General features: G+C 43.9%; 1 protein-coding gene across 1 annotated transcript in view; it reads right to left on the bottom strand.

Annotated features, from left to right (window-relative positions):
• LOC138638869 (WAP four-disulfide core domain protein 5-like) overlaps window positions 1–22,524 on the bottom strand; it is a 33,057-nt gene that overhangs the window by 3,382 nt on the left and 7,151 nt on the right. Inside the window, exon 2 of the mRNA XM_069728572.1 lies at window positions 21,564–21,713. Coding sequence (XP_069584673.1) covers window positions 21,564–21,713 — 150 coding nt within the window. The remainder of the gene's footprint in view (window positions 1–21,563; window positions 21,714–22,524) is intronic.

Genomic DNA, 22,524 nt, shown 5'->3' with positions numbered 1-22,524 from the left:
ATAATCTCCAGTATATAACCTGTCCACATACATCTCTGCTCTAATCTCCTGATAACTCCTCACACATAATTTCCAGTATATAACCTGTCCTCTCCATACATCTATGCTTTAATCTCCTGATACCTCCCCACACATAATCTCCAGTATATAACCTGTCCCCTCCATACATCTCTGCCCTAATCTCCTGATACCTCCCACACATAATCTCCAGTATATAACCTGTCCGCTCCAAACATCTCTGCCCTAATCTCCTGATACCTCCCAACATAATCTCCAGTATATAACCTGTCCTCTCCATACATCTCTGCCTAATCTCCTGATACCTCCCCACATAATCTCCAGTATATAACCTGTCCTCTCCATACATCTCTGCTCTAATCTCCTGATACCTCCCACACATAATCTCCAGTATATAACCTGTCCGCTCCAAACATCTCTGCCCTAATCTCCTGATACCTCCCAACATAATCTCCAGTATATAACCTGTCCTCTCCATACATCTCTGCCTAATCTCCTGATACCTCCCCACATAATCTCCAGTATATAACCTGTCCTCTCCATACATCTCTGCCCTAATCTCCTGATACCTCCCCACATAATCTCCAGTATATAACCTGTCCTCTCCATACATCTCTGTCCTAATCTCCCGATACCTCAACACATAATCTCCAGTATATAACCGGTCCTCTCCATACATCTCTGCCCTAATCTCCTGATACCTCCCACACATAATCTCCAGTATATAACCTGTCCTCTCCATACATCTCTGCTCTAATCTCCTGATACCCTCCACACATAATCTCCAGTATATAACCTGTCCTCTCCAAACATCTCTGCCCTAATCTCCTGAAACCTCCCACACATAATCTCCAGTATATAACCTGTCCTCTCCATACATCTCTGCCCTAATCTCTTGATACCTCCCACACATAATCTCCAGTATATAACCTGTCCTCTCCATACATCTCTGCCCTAATCTCCTGATACCTCCCACACATACTCTCCAGTATATAACCTGTCCTCTCCATACATCTCTGTCCTAATCTCCCGATACCTCAACACATAATTTCCAGTATATAACCGGTCCTCTCCATACATCTCTGCCCTAATCTCCTGATACCTCCCACACATAATCTCCAGTATATAACCTGTCCTCTCCATACATCTCTGCCCTAATCTCCTGATACCTCCCACACATAATCTCCAGTATATAGCCTGTCTTCTCCAAACATCTCTGCCCTAATCTCCTGATACCTCCCACATATAATCTCCAGTATATAACCTGTCCTCTCCATACATCTCTGCCCTAATCTCTTGATACCTCCCACACATAATCTCCAGTATATAACCTGTCCTCTCCATACATCTCTGCCTAATCTCCTGATACCTCCCCACATAATCTCCAGTATATAACCTGTCCTCTCCATACATCTCTGCCCTAATCTCCTGATACCTCCCACACATAATCTCCAGTATATAACCTGTCCTCTCCATACATCTCTGCCCTAATCTCCTGATACCTCCCACACATACTCTCCAGTATATAACCTGTCCTCTCCATACATTTCTGCCCTAATCTCCTGTTACCTCCCCACACATAATCTCCAGTATATAACCTGTCCTCTATATACATCTCTGCTCTAATCTCCTGATCCCTCCAAACATAATCTCTAGTATATAACCTGTCCACATACATCTCTGCTCTAATCTCCTGATAACTCCTCACACATAATTTCCAGTATATAACCTGTCCTCTCCATACATCTATGCTCTAATCTCCTGATACCTCCCCACACATAATCTCCAGTATATAACCTGTCCCCTCCATACATCTCTGCCCTGGTCTCCTGATACCTCCCCATACATAATCTCCAGTATATAACCTGTCCCCTCCATACATCTCTGCCCTGATCTCCTGATACCTCCTCACACATAACCTCCAGCATATAACCTGTCCTCTCCATACATCTCTGCCCTAATCTCCTGATACCTCCCCACACATAATCTCCAGTACATAACCTGTCCTCTCCATACATCTCTGCTCTAATCTCCTGATACCTCCCCACATAATCTCCAGTATATAACCTGCCCTCTCCATACATCTGTGCCCTAATCTCCTGATACCTCCCCACACATAATCTCCAGTATATAACCTGTCCTCTCCATACATCTATGCTCTAATTTCCTGATACCTGCCCACACATAATCTCCAGTATATAACCTATCCTCTCCATACATCTCTGCTCTAATCTCCTGATACCTCCCCACATAATCTCCAGTATAAAACCTGCCCTCTCCATACATCTGTGCCCTAATCTCATGATACCTCCCCACACATAATCTCCAGTATATAACCTGTCCTCTCCATACATCTATGCTCTAATTTCCTGATACCTCCCCACACATAATCTCCAGTATATAACCTGTCCTCTCCATACATCTCTGCTCTAATCTCCTGATAACTCCTCACATATAATTTCCAGTATATAACCTGTCCTCTCCATACATCTATGCTCTAATTTCCTGATACCTCCCCACACATAATCTCCAGTATATAACCTGTCCTCTCCATACATCTATGCTCTAATTTCCTGATACCTCCCCACACATAATCTCCAGTATATAACCTGTCCTCTCCATACATCTCTGCTCTAATCTCCTGATTACTCCTCACACATAATTTCCAGTATATAACCTGTCCTCTCCATACATCTATGCTCTAATTTCCTGATACCTCCCCACACATAATCTCCAGTATATAACCTGTCCTCTCCATACATCACTGCCCTAATCTCCTGATACCTCCCCACACATAATCTCCAGTATATAACCTGTCCTCTCCATACATCTCTGCCCTAATCTCCTGATATCTCCCCAGACATAATATCCAGTATATAACCTGTCCTCTCCATACATCACTGCCCTAATCTCCTGATACCTCCCCACACATAATTTCCAGTATATAACCTGTCCTCTCCATACATCTATGCTCTAATTTCCTGATACCTCCCCACACATAATCTCCAGTATATAACCTGTCCTCTCCATACATCTCTGCTCTAATCTCCTGATACCTCCTCACATATAATCTCCAGTATATAACCTGTCCCCTCCATACATCTCTGCCCTGATCTCCTGATACCTCCCCATACATCATCTCCAGTATATAACCTGTCCTCTCCATACATCACTGCCCTAATCTCCTGATACCTCCCCACACATAATCTCCAGTATATATCCTGTCCTCTCCATACATCTCTGTCCTAATCTTCTGATATCTCCCCAGACATAATATCCAGTATATAACCTGTCCTCTCCATACATCACTGCCCTAACCTCCTGATACCTCCCCACACATAATCTCCAGTATATAACCTGTCCTCTCCATACATCTCTGCTCTAATCTCCTGATACCTCCCACACATAATCTCCAGTATATAACCTGTCCTCTCCATAAATCTCTGCCCTAATCTCCTGATACCTCCCACACATACTCTCCAGTATATAACCTGTCCGCTCCAAACATCTCTGCCCTAATCTCCTGATACCTCCCACACATAATCTCCAGTTTATAACCTGTCCTCTCCATACATCTCTGCTCTAATCACCTGATACCTCCCCACACATAATCTCCAGTATATAACCTGTCTTCCCCATACATCTCTGCTCTAATCTCCTGATACCTCCCCACACATAATCTACAGTATATAACCTGTCCACTCCATACATCATTGCTCTAATCTCCTGATACCTCCCCACACATAATCTCCAGTATATAACCTGTCCTCTCCATACTTCTCTGCTCTAATCTCCTGAAACCTCCCCACATAATCTCCAGTATATAACCTGCCCTCTCCATACATCTCTGCCCTAATCTCCTGATACCTCCCCACACATAATCTCCAGTATATAACCTGTCCTCTCCATACATCTCTGCTCTAATCTCCTGATACCTCCTCACACATAATTTCCAGTATATAACCTGTCTTCTCCATACATCTATGCTCTAATCTACTGATACCTCCCCACACATAATCTCCAGTATATAACCTGTCCCCTCCATACATCTGTGCCCTAATCTCCTGATACCTCCCCATACATAATCTCCAGTATATAACCTGTCCTCTCCATACATCACTGCCCTAATCTCCTGATACCTCCCCACACATAATCTCCAGTATATAACCTGTCCTCTCCATACATCTATGCTCTAATCTCCTAATACTTCCCCACACATAATCTCCAGTATATAACCTGTCCCCTTCTTACATCTCTGCCCTAATCTCTTGATACCTCCCCATACATAATCACCAATATATAACCTGTCCTCTCCATACATCACTGCCCTAATCTCCTGATACCTCCCCACACATAATCTCCAGTATATAACCTGTCCTCTCCATACATCTCTGCTCTAATCTCCTGATACCTCCCCACACATAATCTCCAGTATATAACCTGTCCTCTCCATACATCTCTGCTCTAATCTCCTGATACCTCCCCACACATAATCTCCAGTATATAACCTGTCCTCTCCATATATCTCTGATCTAATCTCTTGATACCTCCCCACACATATTCTCCAGTATATAACCTGTCCTCTCCATACATCTCTGTCCTAATCTCATGATCCCTCCACACATAATCTCCAGTATATAACCTGCCCTCTCCATACGTCTCTGCCTTAATCTCCTGATACCTCCCCACACATAATCTCCAGTATATAACCTGTCCTCTCCATACATCTATGCTCTAATCTCCTGATACCTCCCCACACATAATCTCCAGTATTTAACCTGTCCTCTCCATACATCTCTGCTCTAATCTCCTGATACCTCCTCACACATAATTTCCAGTAAATAACCTGTCTTCTCCATACATCTATGCTCTAATCTGCTGATACCTCCCCACACATAATCTCCAGTATATAACCTGTCCCCTCTTACATCTCTGCCCTAATCTCCTGATACCTCCCCATACATAATCTCCAGTATATAACCTGTCCTCTCCATACATCCCTGCCCTAATCTCCTGATACCTCCCACACATAATCTCCAGTATATAACCTGTCCTCTCCATACATCTCTGCTCTAATCTCCTGATCCCTCCACACATAATCTCCAGTATATAACCTGTCCTCTCCATACATCTCTGCCCTAATCTCCTGATACCTCCCCATACATAATCTCCAGTATATAACCTGTCCTCTCCATACATCTCTGCTCTAATCTCCTGATACCTCCCCACACATAATCTCCAGTATATAACCTGTCCTCTCCATACATCTCTGTTCTAATCTCCTGATCCCTCTACACATAATCTCCAGTATGTAACCTGTCCTCTCCATACATCTCTGTCCTAATCGCATGATCCCTCCACACATAATCTCCAGTATATAACCTGCCCTCTCCATACATCTCTGCCCTAATCTCTTGATACCTCCTCACACATAATCTCCAGTATATAACCTGTCCTCTCCATACATCTCTGTCCTAATCTCATGATCCCTCCACACATAATCTCCAGTATATAACCTGTCCTCTCCATACATCTCTGCCCTAATCTCCTGATACCTCCCCACACATAATCTCCAGTATATAACCTGTCCTCTCCATACATCTATGCTCTAATCTCCTGATACCTCCCCACACATAATCTCCAGTATTTAACCTGTCCTCTCCATACATCTCTGCCCTAATCTCCTGATACCTCCTCACACATAATTTCCAGTAAATAACCTGTCTTCTCCATACATCTATGCTCTAATCTCCTGATACCTCCCCACACATAATCTCCAGTATATAACCTGTCCCCTCTAACATCTCTGCCCTAATCTCCTGATACCTCCCACACATAATCTCCAGTATATAACCTGTCCTCTCTATACATCTCTGCTCTAATCTCCTGATCCCTCCACACATAATCTCCAGTATATAACCTGCCCTCTCCATACATCTCTGCCCTAATCTCTTGATACCTCCCCACACATAATCTCCAGTATATAACCTGTCCTCTCCATACAGCTCTGCTCTAATCTCCTGATCCCTCCACACATAATCTCCAGTATATAACCTGTCCTCTCCATACATCTCTGCTCTAATCTCCTGATACCTCCCCACACATAATCTGAAGTATATAACCTGTCCTCTCCATACATCTTTGTTCTAATCTCCTGATCCCTCTACACATAATCTCCAGTATGTAACCTGTCCTCTCCATACATGTCTGTCCTAATCTCATGATCCCTCCACACATAATCTCCAGTATATAACCTGTCCCCTCCATACATCTGTGCCCTAATCTCCTGATACCTCCCCATACATAATCTCCAGTATATAACCTGTCCTCTCCATACATCACTGCCCTAATCTCCTGATACCTCCCCACACATAATCTCCAGTATATAACCTGTCCTCTCCATACATCTCTGCTCTAATCTCCTGATACCTCCCCACACAAAATCTCCAGTATGTAACCTGTCCTCTCCATACATCTTTGTCCTAATCTCATGATCCCTCCACACATAATCTCCAGTATATAACCTGCCCTCTCCATACATCTCTGCCCTAATCTCTTGATACCTCCCCACACATAATCTCCAGTATATAACCTGTCCTCTCCATACATCTCTGTCCTAATCTCATGATCCCTCCACACATAATCTCCAGTATATAACCTGCCCTCTCCATACATCTCTGCCCTAATCTCCTGATACCTCCCCACACATAATCTCCAGTATATAACCTGTCCTCTCCATACATCTATGCTCTAATCTCCTGATACCTCCCCACACATAATCTCCAGTATTTAACCTGTCCTCTCCATACATGTCTGCTCTAATCTCCTGATACCTCCTCACACATAATTTCCAGTAAATAACCTCTCTTCTCCATACATCTATGCTCTAATCTCCTGATACCTCCCCACACATAATCTCCAGTATATAACCTGTCCCCTCTTACATCTCTGCCCTAATCTCCTGATAACTCCCCATACATAATCTCCAGTATATAACCTGTCCTCTCCATACATCCCTGCCCTAATCTCCTGATACCTCCCACACATAATCTCCAGTATATAACCTGTCCTCTCCATACATCTCTGCTCTAATCTCCTGATCCCTCCACACATAATCTCCAGTATATAACCTGTCCTCTCCATACATCTCTGTTCTAATCTCCTGATCCCTCTACACATAATCTCCAGTATGTAACCTGTCCTCTCCATACATCTCTGTTCTAATCTCCTGATCCCTCTACACATAATCTCCAGTATATAACCTGTCCTCTCCATACAGCTCTGTTCTAATCTCCTGATCCCTCCACACATAATCTCCAGTATAACAACTGTCCTCTCCATACATCTCTGCTCTAATCTCCTGATACCTCCCCACACATAATCTGAAGTATATAACCTGTCCTCTCCATACATCTCTGTTCTAATCTCCTGATCCCTCTACACATAATCTCCAGTATGTAACCTGTCCTCTCCATACATCTCTGTCCTAATCTCATGATCCCTCCATACATTATCTCCAGTATATAACCTGCCCTCTCCATACATCTCTGCCCTAATCTCTTGATACCTCCCCACACATAATCTCCAGTATATAACCTGTCCTCTCCATACATCCCTGCCCTAATCTCCTGATACCTCCCACACATAATCTCCAGTATATAACCTGTCCTCTCCATACATCTCTGCTCTAATCTCCTGATCCCTCCACACATAATCTCCAGTATATAACCTGTCCTCTCCATACATCTCTGCCCTAATCTCCTGATACCTCCCCATACATAATCTCCAGTATATAACCTGTCCTCTCCATACATCTCTGCTCTAATCTCCTGATACCTCCCCACACATAATCTCCAGTATGTAACCTGTCCTCTCCATACATCTCTGTCCTAATCGCATGATCCCTCCACACATAATCTCCAGTATATAACCTGCCCTCTCCATACATCTCTGCCTTAATCTCTTGATATCTCCCCACACATAATCTCCAGTATATAACCTCTCCTCTCCATACATCTCTGTCCTAATCTCATGATCCCTCCACACATAATCTCCAGTATATAACCTGTCCTCTCCATACATCTCTGCCCTAATCTCCTGATACCTCCCCACACATAATCTCCAGTATATAACCTGTCCTCTCCATACATCTATGCTCTAATCTCCTGATACCTCCCCACACATAATCTCCAGTATTTAACCTGTCCTCTCCATACATCTCTGCTCTAATCTCCTGATACCTCCTCACACATAATTTCCAGTAAATAACCTGTCTTCTCCATACATCTATGCTCTAATCTCCTGATACCTCCCCACACATAATCTCCAGTATATAACCTGTCCCCTCTAACATCTCTGCACTAATCTCCTGATACCTCCCCATACATAATCTCCAGTATATAACCTGTCCTCTCCATACATCCCTGCCCTAATCTCCTGATACCTCCCACACATAATCTCCAGTATATAACCTGTCCTCTCCATACATCTCTGCTCTAATCTCCTGATCCCTCCACACATAATCTCCAGTATATAACCTGTCCTCTCCATACATCTCTGTCCTAATCTCCTGATACCTCCCCATACATAATCTCCAGTATATAACCTGTCCTCTCCATACATCTCTGCTCTAATCTCCTGATACCTCCCCACACATAATCTCCAGTATATAACCTGTCCTCTCCATACATCTCTGTTCTAATCTCCTGATCCCTCTACACATAATCTCCAGTATGTAACCTGTCCTCTCCATACATCTCTGTTCTAATCTCCTGATCCCTCTACACATAATCTCCAGTATATAACCTGTCCTCTCCATACAGCTCTGCTCTAATCTCCTGATCCCTCCACACATAATCTCCAGTATATAACCTGTCCTCTCCATACATCTCTGCTCTAATCTCCTGATACCTCCCCACACATAATCTGAAGTATATAACCTGTCCTATCCATACATCTCTGTTCTAATCTCCTGATCCCTCTACACATAATCTCCAGTATGTAACCTGTCCTCTCCATACATCTCTGTCCTAATCTCATGATCCCTCCACACATAATCTCCAGTGTATAACCTGCCCTCTCCATACATCTCTGCCCTAATCTCTTGATACCTCCCCACACATAATCTCCAGTATATAACCTGTCCTCTCCATACAGCTCTGCTCTAATCTCCTGATCCCTCCACACATAATCTCCAGTATATAACCTGTCCTCTCCATACATCTCTGCTCTAATCTCCTGATACCTCCCCACACATAATCTGAAGTATATAACCTGTCCTCTCCATACATCTTTGTTCTAATCTCCTGATCCCTCTACACATAATCTCCAGTATGTAACCTGTCCTCTCCATACATGTCTGTCCTAATCTCATGATCCCTCCACACATAATCTCCAGTATATAACCTGTCCCCTCCATACATCTGTGCCCTAATCTCCTGATACCTCCCCATACATAATCTCCAGTATATAACCTGTCCTCTCCATACATCACTGCCCTAATCTCCTGATACCTCCCCACACACAATCTCCAGTATATAACCTGTCCTCTCCATACATCTATGCTCTAATCTCCTAATACTTCCCCACACATAATCTCCAGTATATAACCTGTCCCCTCCTTACATCTCTGCCCTAATCTCCTGATACCTCCCCATACATAATCTCCAGTATATAACCTGTCCTCTCCATACATCACTGCCCTAATCTCCTGATACCGCCCCACACATAATCTCCAGTATATAACCTGTCCTCTCCATACATCTCTGCTCTAATCTCCTGATACCTCCCCACACATAATCTTCAGTATATAACCTGTCCTCTACATACATCTCTGCTCTAATCTCCTGATACCTCCCCACACATAATCTCCAGTATATAACCTGTCCTCTCCATATATCTCTGATCTAATCTCTTGATACCTCCCCACACATAATCTCCAGTATATAACCTGTCCTCTCCATACATCTCTGTCCTAATCTCATGATCCCTCCACACATAATCTCCAGTATATAACCTGCCCTCTCCATACATCTCTGCCCTAATCTCCTGATACCTCCCCACACATAATCTCCAGTATATAACCTGTCCTCTCCATACATCTATGCTCTAATCTCCTGATACCTCCCCACACATAATCTCCAGTATTTAACCTGTCCTCTCCATACATCTGTGCTCTAATCTCCTGATACCTCCTCACACATAATTTCCAGTAAATAACCTGTCTTCTCCATACATCTATGCTCTAATCTCCTGATACCTCCCCACACATAATCTCCAGTATATAACCTGTCCCCTCTTACATCTCTGCCCTAATCTCCTGATACCTCCCCATACATAATCTCCAGTATATAACCTGTCCTCTCCATACATCCCTGCCCTAATCTCCTGATACCTCCCACACATAATCTCCAGTATATAACCTGTCCACTCCATACATCTCTGCTCTAATCTCCTGATCCCTCCACACATAATCTCCAGTATATAACCTGTCCTCTCCATACATCTCTGCCCTAATCTCCTGATACCTCCCCATACATAATCTCCAGTATATAACCTGTCCTCTCCATACATCTCTGCTCTAATCTCCTGATACCTCCCCACACAAAATCTCCAGTATGTAACCTGTCCTCTCCATACATCTCTGTCCTAATCTCATGATCCCTCCACACATAATCTCCAGTATATAACCTGCCCTCTCCATACATCTCTGCCCTAATCTCTTGATACCTCCCCACACATAATCTCCAGTATATAACCTGTCCTCTCCATACATCTCTGTCCTAATCTCATGATCCCTCCACACATAATCTCCAGTATATAACCTGCCCTCTCCATACATCTCTGCCCTAATCTCCTGATACCTCCCCACACATAATCTCCAGTATATAACCTGTCCTCTCCATACATCTATGCTCTAATCTCCTGATACCTCCCCACACATAATCTCCAGTATTTAACCTGTCCTCTCCATACATCTCTGCTCTAATCTCCTGATACCTCCTCACACATAATTTCCAGTAAATAACCTGTCTTCTCCATACATCTATGCTCTAATCTCCTGATACCTCCCCACACATAATCTCCAGTATTTAACCTGTCCTCTCCATACATCTCTGCTCTAATCTCCTGATACCTCCTCACACATAATCTCCAGTATATAACCTGCCCTCTCCATACATCTCTGCCCTAATCTCCTGATACCTCCCCACACATAATCTCCAGTATATAACCTGTCCTCTCCATACATCTATGCTCTAATCTCCTGATACCTCCCCACACATAATCTCCAGTATTTAACCTGTCCTCTCCATACATCTCTGCTCTAATCTCCTGATACCTCCTCACACATAATTTCCAGTAAATAACCTGTCTTCTCCATACATCTATGCTCTAATCTCCTGATACCTCCCCACACATAATCTCCAGTATATAACCTGTCCCCTCTTACATCTCTGCCCTAATCTCCTGATACCTCCCCATACATAATCTCGAGTATATAACCTGTCCTCTCCATACATCCCTGCCCTAATCTCCTGATACCTCCCACACATAATCTCCAGTATATAACCTGTCCTCTCCATACATCTCTGCTCTAATCTCCTGATCCCTCCACACATAATCTCCAGTATATAACCTGTCCTCTCCATACATCTCTGCCCTAATCTCCTGATACCTCCCCATACATAATCTCCAGTATATAACCTGTTCTCTCCATACATCTCTGCTCTAATCTCCTGATACCTCCCCACACAAAATCTCCAGTATGTAACCTGTCCTCTCCATACATCTCTGTCCTAATCTCATGATCCCTCCACACATAATCTCCAGTATATAACCTGCCCTCTCCATACATCTCTGCCCTAATCTCTTGATACCTCCCCACACATAATCTCCAGTATATAACCTGTCCTCTCCATACATCTCTGTCCTAATCTCATGATCCCTCCACACATAATCTCCAGTATATAACCTGCCCTCTCCATACATCTCTGCCCTAATCTCCTGATACCTCCCCACACATAATCTCCAGTATATAACCTGTCCTCTCCATACATCTATGCTCTAATCTCCTGATACCTCCCCACACATAATCTCCAGTATTTAACCTGTCCTCTCCATACATGTCTGCTCTAATCTCCTGATACCTCCTCACACATAATTTCCAGTAAATAACCTCTCTTCTCCATACATCTATGCTCTAATCTCCTGATACCTCCCCACACATAATCTCCAGTATTTAACCTGTCCCCTCTTACATCTCTGCCCTAATCTCCTGATACCTCCCCATACATAATCTCCAGTATATAACCTGTCCTCTCCATACATCCCTGCCCTAATCTCCTGATACCTCCCACACATAATCTCCAGTATATAACCTGTCCTCTCCATACATCTCTGCTCTAATCTCCTGATCCCTCCACACATAATCTCCAGTATATAACCTGTCCTCTCCATACATCTCTGTTCTAATCTCCTGATCCCTCTACACATAATCTCCAGTATGTAACCTGTCCTCTCCATACATCTCTGTTCTAATCTCCTGATCCCTCTACACATAATCTCCAGTATATAACCTGTCCTCTCCATACAGCTCTGCTCTAATCTCCTGATCCCTCCACACATAATCTCCAGTATAACAACTGTCCTCTCCATACATCTCTGCTCTAATCTCCTTATACCTCCCCACACATAATCTGAAGTATATAACCTGTCCTCTCCATACATCTCTGTTCTAATCTCCTGATCCCTCTACACATAATCTCCAGTATGTAACCTGTCCTCTCCATACATCTCTGTCCTAATCTCATGATCCCCCCACACATAATCTCCAGTATATAACCTGCCCTCTCCATACATCTCTGCCCTAATCTCTTGATACCTCCCCACACATAATCTCCAGTATATAACCTGTCCTCTCCATACATCTCTGTCCTAATCTCATGATCCCTCCACACATAATCTCCAGTATATAACCTGCCCTCTCCATACATCTCTGCCCTAATCTCCTGATACCTCCCCACACATAATCTCCAGTATATAACCTGTCCTCTCCATACATCTATGCTCTAATCTCCTGATACCTCCCCACACATAATCTCCAGTATTTAACCTGTCCTCTCCATACATCTCTGCTCTAATCTCCTGATACCTCCTCACACATAATTTCCAGTAAATAACCTGTCTTCTCCATACATCTATGCTCTAATCTCCTGATACCTCCCCACACATAATCTCCAGTATATAACCTGTCCCCTCTTACATAGTAACATAGTAACATAGTAACATAGTTAGTAAGGCCGAAAAAAGACATTTGTCCATCCAGTTCAGCCTATATTCCATCATAATAAATACCCAGATCTATGTCCTTCTACAGAACCTAATAATTGTATGATACAATATTGTTCTGCTCCAGGAAGACATCCAGGCCTCTCTTGAACCCCTCGACTGAGTTCGCCATCACCACCTCCTCAGGCAAGCAATTCCAGATTCTCACTGCCCTAACAGTAAAGAATCCTCTTCTATGTTGGTGGAAAAACCTTCTCTCCTCCAGACGCAAAGAATGCCCCCTTGTGCCCGTCACCTTCCTTGGTATAAACAGATTCTCAGCGAGATATTTGTATTGTCCCCTTATATACTTATACATGGTTATTAGATCGCCCCTCAGTCGTCTTTTTTCTAGACTAAATAATCCTAATTTCGCTAATCTATCTGGGTATTGTAGTTCTCCCATCCCCTTTATTAATTTTGTTGCCCTCCTTTGTACTCTCTCTAGTTCCATTATATCCTTCCTGAGCACCGGTGCCCAAAACTGGACACAGTACTCCATGTGCGGTCTAACTAGGGATTTGTACAGAGGCAGTATAATGCTCTCATCATGTGTATCCAGACCTCTTTTAATGCACCCCATGATCCTGTTTGCCTTGGCAGCTGCTGCCTGGCACTGGCTGCTCCAGGTAAGTTTATCATTAACTAGGATCCCCAAGTCCTTCTCCCTGTCAGATTTACCCAGTGGTTTCCCGTTCAGTGTGTAATGGTGATATTGATTCCCTCTTCCCATGTGTATAACCTTACATTTATCATTGTTAAACCTCATCTGCCACCTTTCAGCCCAAGTTTCCAACTTATCCAGATCCATCTGTAGCAGAATACTATCTTCTCTTGTATTAACTGCTTTACATAGTTTTGTATCATCTGCAAATATCGATATTTTACTGTGTAAACCTTCTACCAGATCATTAATGAATATGTTGAAGAGAACAGGTCCCAATACTGACCCCTGCGGTACCCCACTGGTCACAGCGACCCAGTTAGAGACTATACCATTTATAACCACCCTCTGCTTTCTATCACTAAGCCAGTTACTAACCCATTTACACACATTTTCCCCCAGACCAAGCATTCTCATTTTGTGTACCAACCTCTTGTGCGGCACGGTATCAAACGCTTTGGAAAAATCGAGATATACCACGTCCAATGACTCACCGTGGTCCAGTCTATAGCTTACCTCTTCATAAAAACTGATTAGATTGGTTTGACAGGAGCGATTTCTCATAAACCCATGCTGATATGGAGTTAAACAGTTATTCTCATTGAGATAATCCAGAATAACATCCCTCAGAAACCCTTCAAATATTTTACCAACAATAGAGGTTAGACTTACTGGCCTATAATTTCCAGGTTCACTTTTAGAGCCCTTTTTGAATATTGGCACCACATTTGCTATGCGCCAGTCCTGCGGAACAGACCCTGTCGCTATAGAGTCACTAAAAATAAGAAATAATGGTTTATCTATTACATTACTTAGTTCTCTTAGTACTCGTGGGTGTATGCCATCCGGACCCGGAGATTTATCTATTTTAATCTTATTTAGCCGGTTTCGCACCTCTTCTTGGGTTAGATTGGTGACCCTTAATATAGGGTTTTCATTGTTTCTTGGGATTTCACCTAGCATTTCATTTTCCTCCGTGAATACCGTGGAGAAGAAGGTGTTTAATATGTTAGCTTTTTCCTCGTCATCTACAACCATTCTTTCCTCACTATTTTTTAAGGGGCCTACATTTTCAGTTTTTATTCTTTTACTATTGATATAGTTGAAGAACAGTTTGGGATTAGTTTTACTCTCCTTAGCAATGTGCTTCTCTGTTTCCTTTTTGGCAGCTTTAATTCGTTTTTTAGATAAAGTATTTTTCTCCCTATAGTTTTTTAGAGCTTCAATGGTGCCATCCTGCTTTAGTAGTGCAAATGCTTTCTTTTTACTGTTAATTGCCTGTCTTACTTCTTTGTTTAGCCACATTGGGTTTTTCCTATTTCTAGTCCTTTTATTCCCACAAGGTATAAACCGCTTACACTGCCTATTTAGGATGTTCTTAAACATTTCCCATTTATTATCTGTATTCTCATTTCTGAGGATATTGTCCCAGTCTACCAGATTAAGGGCATCTCTAAGCTGTTCAAACTTTGCCTTCCTAAAGTTCAATGTTTTTGTGACTCCCTGACAAGTCCCCCTAGTGAAAGACAGGTGAAACTGCACAATATTGTGGTCGCTATTTCCTAAATGCCCAACCACCTGCAGATTTGTTATTCTGTCAGGTCTATTAGATAGTATTAGGTCTAAAAGTGCTGCTCCTCTGGTTGGATTCTGCACCAATTGTGAAAGATAATTTTTCTTGGTTATTAGCAGAAACCTGTTGCCTTTATGGGTTTCACAGGTTTCTGTTTCCCAGTTAATATCCGGGTAGTTAAAGTCCCCCATAACCAGGACCTCATTATGGGTTGCAGCTTCATCTATCTGCTTTAGAAGTAGACTTTCCATGCTTTCTGTTATATTTGGGGGTTTGTAACAGACCCCAATGAGAATTTTGTTACCATTTTTCCCTCCATGAATTTCAACCCATATGGACTCGACATCCTCATTCCCTTCGCTAATATCCTCCCTTAAAGTGGACTTTAGACAAGACTTTACATAGAGACAAACCCCTCCTCCTCTCCGATTTTTACGATCCTTTCTAAACAGACTGTAACCCTGTAAGTTAACTGCCCAGTCATAGCTTTCATCTAACCATGTCTCGGTTATTCCCACTATGTCAAAGTTACCTGTAGATATTTCTGCTTCTAGTTCTTCCATCTTGTTTGTCAGGCTTCTGGCGTTTGCGAGCATGCAGTTTAGAGGATTTTGTTTTGTTCCAATCTCCTCACTGTGGATTGTTTTAGAAATGTTCTTACCTCCCTTCTGAGTATGTTTTCCTGGGTCGTCTTTGTTCGAGTCTAATGTTTTTCTTCCCGTCCCCTCTTCTTCTAGTTTAACGCCCTCCTGATGAGTGTAGCGAGTCTTCTGGCGAATGTGTGTTTCCCAGGTTTGTTGAGGTGTAGTCCGTCTCTGGCGAGGAGTCCATCATACCAGTAATTCACACCGTGGTCCAGGAATCCAAATCCTTGTTGTCTGCACCATCGTCTTAGCCAGTTGTTTGCATCAAGGATCCTGTTCCATCTCCTGGTGCCATGCCCGTCTACTGGAAGGATAGAAGAAAAAACTACCTGTGCATCCAGTTCCTTTACTTTCTTCCCCAACTCTTCAAAGTCCTTGCAGATTGTCGGTAGGTCCTTCCTTGCCGTGTCATTGGTGCCAACATGTATCAGAAGAAATGGGTGGACGTCCTTGGAGCTGAAGAGCTTTGGTATCCTATCGGTCACATCCTTGATCATTGCACCTGGAAGGCAGCATACTTCTCTTGCAGTTATGTCCGGTCTGCAGATGGCTGCTTCGGTGCCTCTCAGTAGTGAGTCTCCCACCACCACCACTCTTCGTTGCTTCTTGGCTGTACTTTTTGCTGTCACTTGTTGCTGTGTGCCCTTTTCTTTTTTGCTTGCTGGTATTGCTTCATTCTTAGGTGTGCCATCTTCATCCTCTACAAAGATTTGATATCGGTTCTTCAGTTGTGTGGTTGGTGATTTCTCCATGGTCTTCTTGCTTCTTTTGGTCACATGCTTCCACTCATCTGCTTTTGGAGGTTCTCTGACACTTTTTGCACCTTCTGTGACCAGTAGAGATGCTTCTGTTCTGTCTAGAAAGTCTTCATTCTCTTTGATGAGTTTCAAAGTTGCTATTCTTTCTTCCAGACCCCGCACCTTTTCTTCTAAAAGGGCCACTAGTCTACACTTCTGACAGGTGAAATTGGATTCTTCTTCTGGTCGATCTGTGAACATGTAGCACATGCTGCAGCTCACCATGTAGGTTGTCACATCTGCCATGTTGCTCCTAGATCCTGCTGACTTGCTGTGTGTTTTCCTTCTTGTGTAATCTACTCAGCCAAGCTCTCTTGCAATAATGTCCTACAGGCAAAAATTCGCGCGCCGTAAGGCGCGCGGTTTGGTGATGCTTTCGAAGCAGCTGGTCCCGGCTGTACCCAACGATCTTCTAGCTTAGGGAGACTTCGCTTCTCCCAGAAGGCACCTGGAATATGCAAATTAGCCTCCTGAAGCTTGAATCCCTGGTTTGGTGATGCTTTCGAAGCAGCTGGTCCCGGCTGTACCCAACGATCTTCTAGCTTAGGGAGACTTCGCTTCTCCCAGAAGGCACCTGGAATATGCAAATTAGCCTCCTGAAGCTTGAATCCCTGGTTTGGTGATGCTTTCGAAGCAGCTGGTCCCGGCTGTACCCAACGATCTTCTAGCTTAGGGAGACTTCGCTTCTCCCAGAAGGCACCTGGAATATGCAAATTAGCCTCCTGAAGCTTGAATCCCTGGTTTGGTGATGCTTTCGAAGCAGCTGGTCCCGGCTGTACCCAACGATCTTCTAGCTTAGGGAGACTTCGCTTCTCCCAGAAGGCACCTGGAATATGCAAATTAGCCTCCTGAAGCTTGAATCCCTGGTTTGGTGATGCTTTCGAAGCAGCTGGTCCCGGCTGTACCCAACGATCTTCTAGCTTAGGGAGACTTCGCTTCTCCCAGAAGGCACCTGGAATATGCAAATTAGCCTCCTGAAGCTTGAATCCCTGGTTTGGTGATGCTTTCGAAGCAGCTGGTCCCGGCTGTACCCAACGATCTTCTAGCTTAGGGAGACTTCGCTTCTCCCAGAAGAGATTACATCTCTGCCCTAATCTCCTGATACCTCCCCATACATAATCTCCAGTATATAACCTGTCCTCTCCATACATCCCTGCCCTAATCTCCTGATACCTCCCACACATAATCTCCAGTATATAACCTGTCCTCTCCATACATCTCTGCTCTAATCTCCTGATCCCTCCACACATAATCTCCAGTATATAACCTGTCCTCTCCATACATCTCTGCCCTAATCTCCTGATACCTCCCCATACATAATCTCCAGTATATAACCTGTCCTCTCCATACATCTCTGCTCTAATCTCCTGATACCTCCCCACCCATAATCTCCAGTATATAACCTGTCCTCTCCATACATCTCTGTTCTAATCTCCTGATCCCTCTACACATAATCTCCAGTATGTAACCTGTCCTCTCCATACATCTCTGTTCTAATCTCCTGATCCCTCTACACATAATCTCCAGTATATAACCTGTCCTCTCCATACAGCTCTGCTCTAATCTCCTGATCCCTCCACACATAATCTCCAGTATATAACCTGTCCTCTCCATACATCTCTGCTCTAATCTCCTGATACCTCCCCACACATAATCTCCAGTATATAACCTGTCCTCTCCATACATCTCTGCTCTAATCTCCTGATACCCTCCACACATAATCTCCAGTATATAACCTGTCCTCTCCATACATCTCTGTCCTAATCTCATGATCCCTCCACTCATAATCTCCAGTATATAACCTGTCCTCTCCATACATCTCTGCCCTAATCTCCTGATACCTCCCCATACATAATCTCCAGTATATAACCTGTCCTCTCCATACATCTCTGCTCTAATCTCCTGATACCTCCCCACCCATAATCTCCAGTATATAACCTGTCCTCTCCATACATCTCTGTTCTAATCTCCTGATCCCTCTACACATAATCTCCAGTATGTAACCTGTCCTCTCCATACATCTCTGTTCTAATCTCCTGATCCCTCTACACATAATCTCCAGTATATAACCTGTCCTCTCCATACAGCTCTGCTCTAATCTCCTGATCCCTCCACACATAATCTCCAGTATATAACCTGTCCTCTCCATACATCTCTGCTCTAATCTCCTGATACCTCCCCACACATAATCTCCAGTATATAACCTGTCCTCTCCATACATCTCTGCTCTAATCTCCTGATACCCTCCACACATAATCTCCAGTATATAACCTGTCCTCTCCATACATCTCTGTCCTAATCTCATGATCCCTCCACACATAATCTCCAGTATATATTCTGTCCTCTCCATACATCTATGCTCTAATCTCCTGATACCTCCCCACACATAATCTCCAGTATATAACCTGTCCTCTCCATACATCTCTGCTCTAATCTCCTGATACCTCCCCACCCATAATCTCCAGTATATAACCTGTCCTCTCCATACATCTCTGTTCTAATCTCCTGATCCCTCTACACATAATCTCCAGTATGTAACCTGTCCTCTCCATACATCTCTGTTCTAATCTCCTGATCCCTCTACACATAATCTCCAGTATATAACCTGTCCTCTCCATACAGCTCTGCTCTAATCTCCTGATCCCTCCACACATAATCTCCAGTATATAACCTGTCCTCTCCATACATCTCTGCCCTAATCTCCTGATACCTCCCCATACATAATCTCCAGTATATAACCTGTCCTCTCCATACATCTCTGCTCTAATCTCCTGATACCTCCCCACCCATAATCTCCAGTATATAACCTGTCCTCTCCATACATCTCTGTTCTAATCTCCTGATCCCTCTACACATAATCTCCAGTATGTAACCTGTCCTCTCCATACATCTCTGTTCTAATCTCCTGATCCCTCTACACATAATCTCCAGTATATAACCTGTCCTCTCCATACAGCTCTGCTCTAATCTCCTGATCCCTCCACACATAATCTCCAGTATATAACCTGTCCTCTCCATACATCTCTGCTCTAATCTCCTGATACCTCCCCACACATAATCTCCAGTATATAACCTGTCCTCTCCATACATCTCTGCTCTAATCTCCTGATACCCTCCACACATAATCTCCAGTATATAACCTGTCCTCTCCATACATCTCTGTCCTAATCTCATGATCCCTCCACTCATAATCTCCAGTATATAACCTGTCCTCTCCATACATCTCTGCCCTAATCTCTTGATACCTCCCCATACATAATCTCCAGTATATAACCTGTCCTCTCCATACATCTCTGCTCTAATCTCCTGATACCTCCCCACCCATAATCTCCAGTATATAACCTGTCCTCTCTATACATCTCTGTTCTAATCTCCTGATCCCTCTACACATAATCTCCAGTATGTAACCTGTCCTCTCCATACATCTCTGTTCTAATCTCCTGATCCCTCTACACATAATCTCCAGTATATAACCTGTCCTCTCCATACAGCTCTGCTCTAATCTCCTGATCCCTCCACACATAATCTCCAGTATATAACCTGTCCTCTCCATACATCTCTGCTCTAATCTCCTGATACCTCCCCACACATAATCTCCAGTATATAACCTGTCCTCTCCATACATCTCTGCTCTAATCTCCTGATACCCTCCACACATAATCTCCAGTATATAACCTGTCCTCTCCATACATCTCTGTCCTAATCTCATGATCCCTCCACACATAATCTCCAGTATATAACCTGTCCTCTCCATACATCTATGCTCTAATCTCCTGATACCTCCCCACACATAATCTCCAGTATATAACCTGTCCTCTCCATACATCTCTGCTCTAATCTCCTGATACCTCCCCACCCATAATCTCCAGTATATAACCTGTCCTCTCCATACATCTCTGTTCTAATCTCCTGATCCCTCTACACATAATCTCCAGTATGTAACCTGTCCTCTCCATACATCTCTGTTCTAATCTCCTGATCCCTCTACACATAATCTCCAGTATATAACCTGTCCTCTCCATACAGCTCTGCTCTAATCTCCTGATCCCTCCACACATAATCTCCAGTATATAACCTGTCCTCTCCATACATCTCTGCTCTAATCTCCTGATACCTCCCCACACATAATCTCCAGTATATAACCTGTCCTCTCCATACATCTCTGCTCTAATCTCCTGATACCCTCCACACATAATCTCCAGTATATAACCTGTCCTCTCCATACATCTCTGTCCTAATCTCATGATCCCTCCACACATAATCTCCAGTATATAACCTGTCCTCTCCATACATCTATGCTCTAATCTCCTGATACCTCCCCACACATAATCTCCAGTATATAACCTGTCCTCTCCATACATCTCTGCTCTAATCTCCTGATACCCTCCACACATAATCTCCAGTATATAACCTGTCCTCTGCATACACCTCTGCCCTAATCTCACTACTCGGACTGATTTATGTTGTCTCCCCCTCCGCCATTATGAACTTTGTATAACATTGATATCTGTTTCTCTTTCATATAATCGGTGTGTTCTTACTTTTTTCGGGTATCACACATTGCCAGTTACATCTGGCGCAGCAACATTTCTTTGGGCTGGGACAGTCACTGTCACTCATGCATCGTCGAGGGACCGGTCCGGCAATGACGCAGATTTCCTGGTTAAATTTGGGGCACACGTTTTTCATAACTAAAAGAAAGGCAAATACAAACAATGGAAGAGACTAAAGAAAATGATACAATAATAATGAAACTTTACAGAGAAGCTTACGACTTGGGGCTCAGACCTCTGACTACAAGGTGTCACATAAACTGAAGCTGCTTCATTACTGAGCGTCTGCGATGGGCACAAATCCTCCTCCACATCAGTGTCCACACACAACTGCCAAGTGCCTAGGGCGCTAGGATGCGGGGGACGGAACCTGAGCAAGGTTTTTTTTTGTTTTGTTTTTTTGATCCGGGCTCACTGCCAAAACAACCACCTCCCCGTACCCCACCTCCCCACCTCCTTGAACTCATCATACTCACCCTCCATGGCTACAGAGCCATGCATACAGGATGGGACTGGGGGGAACAGAGCCATGCATACAAGATGGGCCTGGGGGAACAGAGTAATGCATACAGGATGGGACTGGGGGGGAACAGAGCCATGCATGCACGATGGGACTTGGGGGGGGGGGGGGGGCAGAGCCATCAGCCATGTATACAAGATGGGACTGGGGGGAACAGAGCTGTGCATACAGGATGGGACTGGGGGGGACCAGAGCCATGCATACAAGATGGGACTGGGAGGGAACAGAGCCATGCATACAGGATGGGACTAGGGGGGAACAGAGCCATGTATACAGGATGGGACTGGGGGGAACAGAGCCATGCATACAAGATGGGACTGGGGGGAACAGAGCCATGCATACAAGATGGGACTGGGGGGGACCAGAGCCATGCATACAAGATGGGATGGGGAGAAACAGAGCCATGCATACAAGATGGGACTGGAGGGA

Source organism: Ranitomeya imitator, chromosome 5 (genome assembly GCF_032444005.1).
Source record: "Ranitomeya imitator isolate aRanImi1 chromosome 5, aRanImi1.pri, whole genome shotgun sequence".
In the NCBI taxonomy this organism is placed as follows: Eukaryota; Metazoa; Chordata; class Amphibia; order Anura; family Dendrobatidae; genus Ranitomeya; species Ranitomeya imitator.
This window is presented reverse-complemented; position numbering and strand designations above follow the sequence as displayed.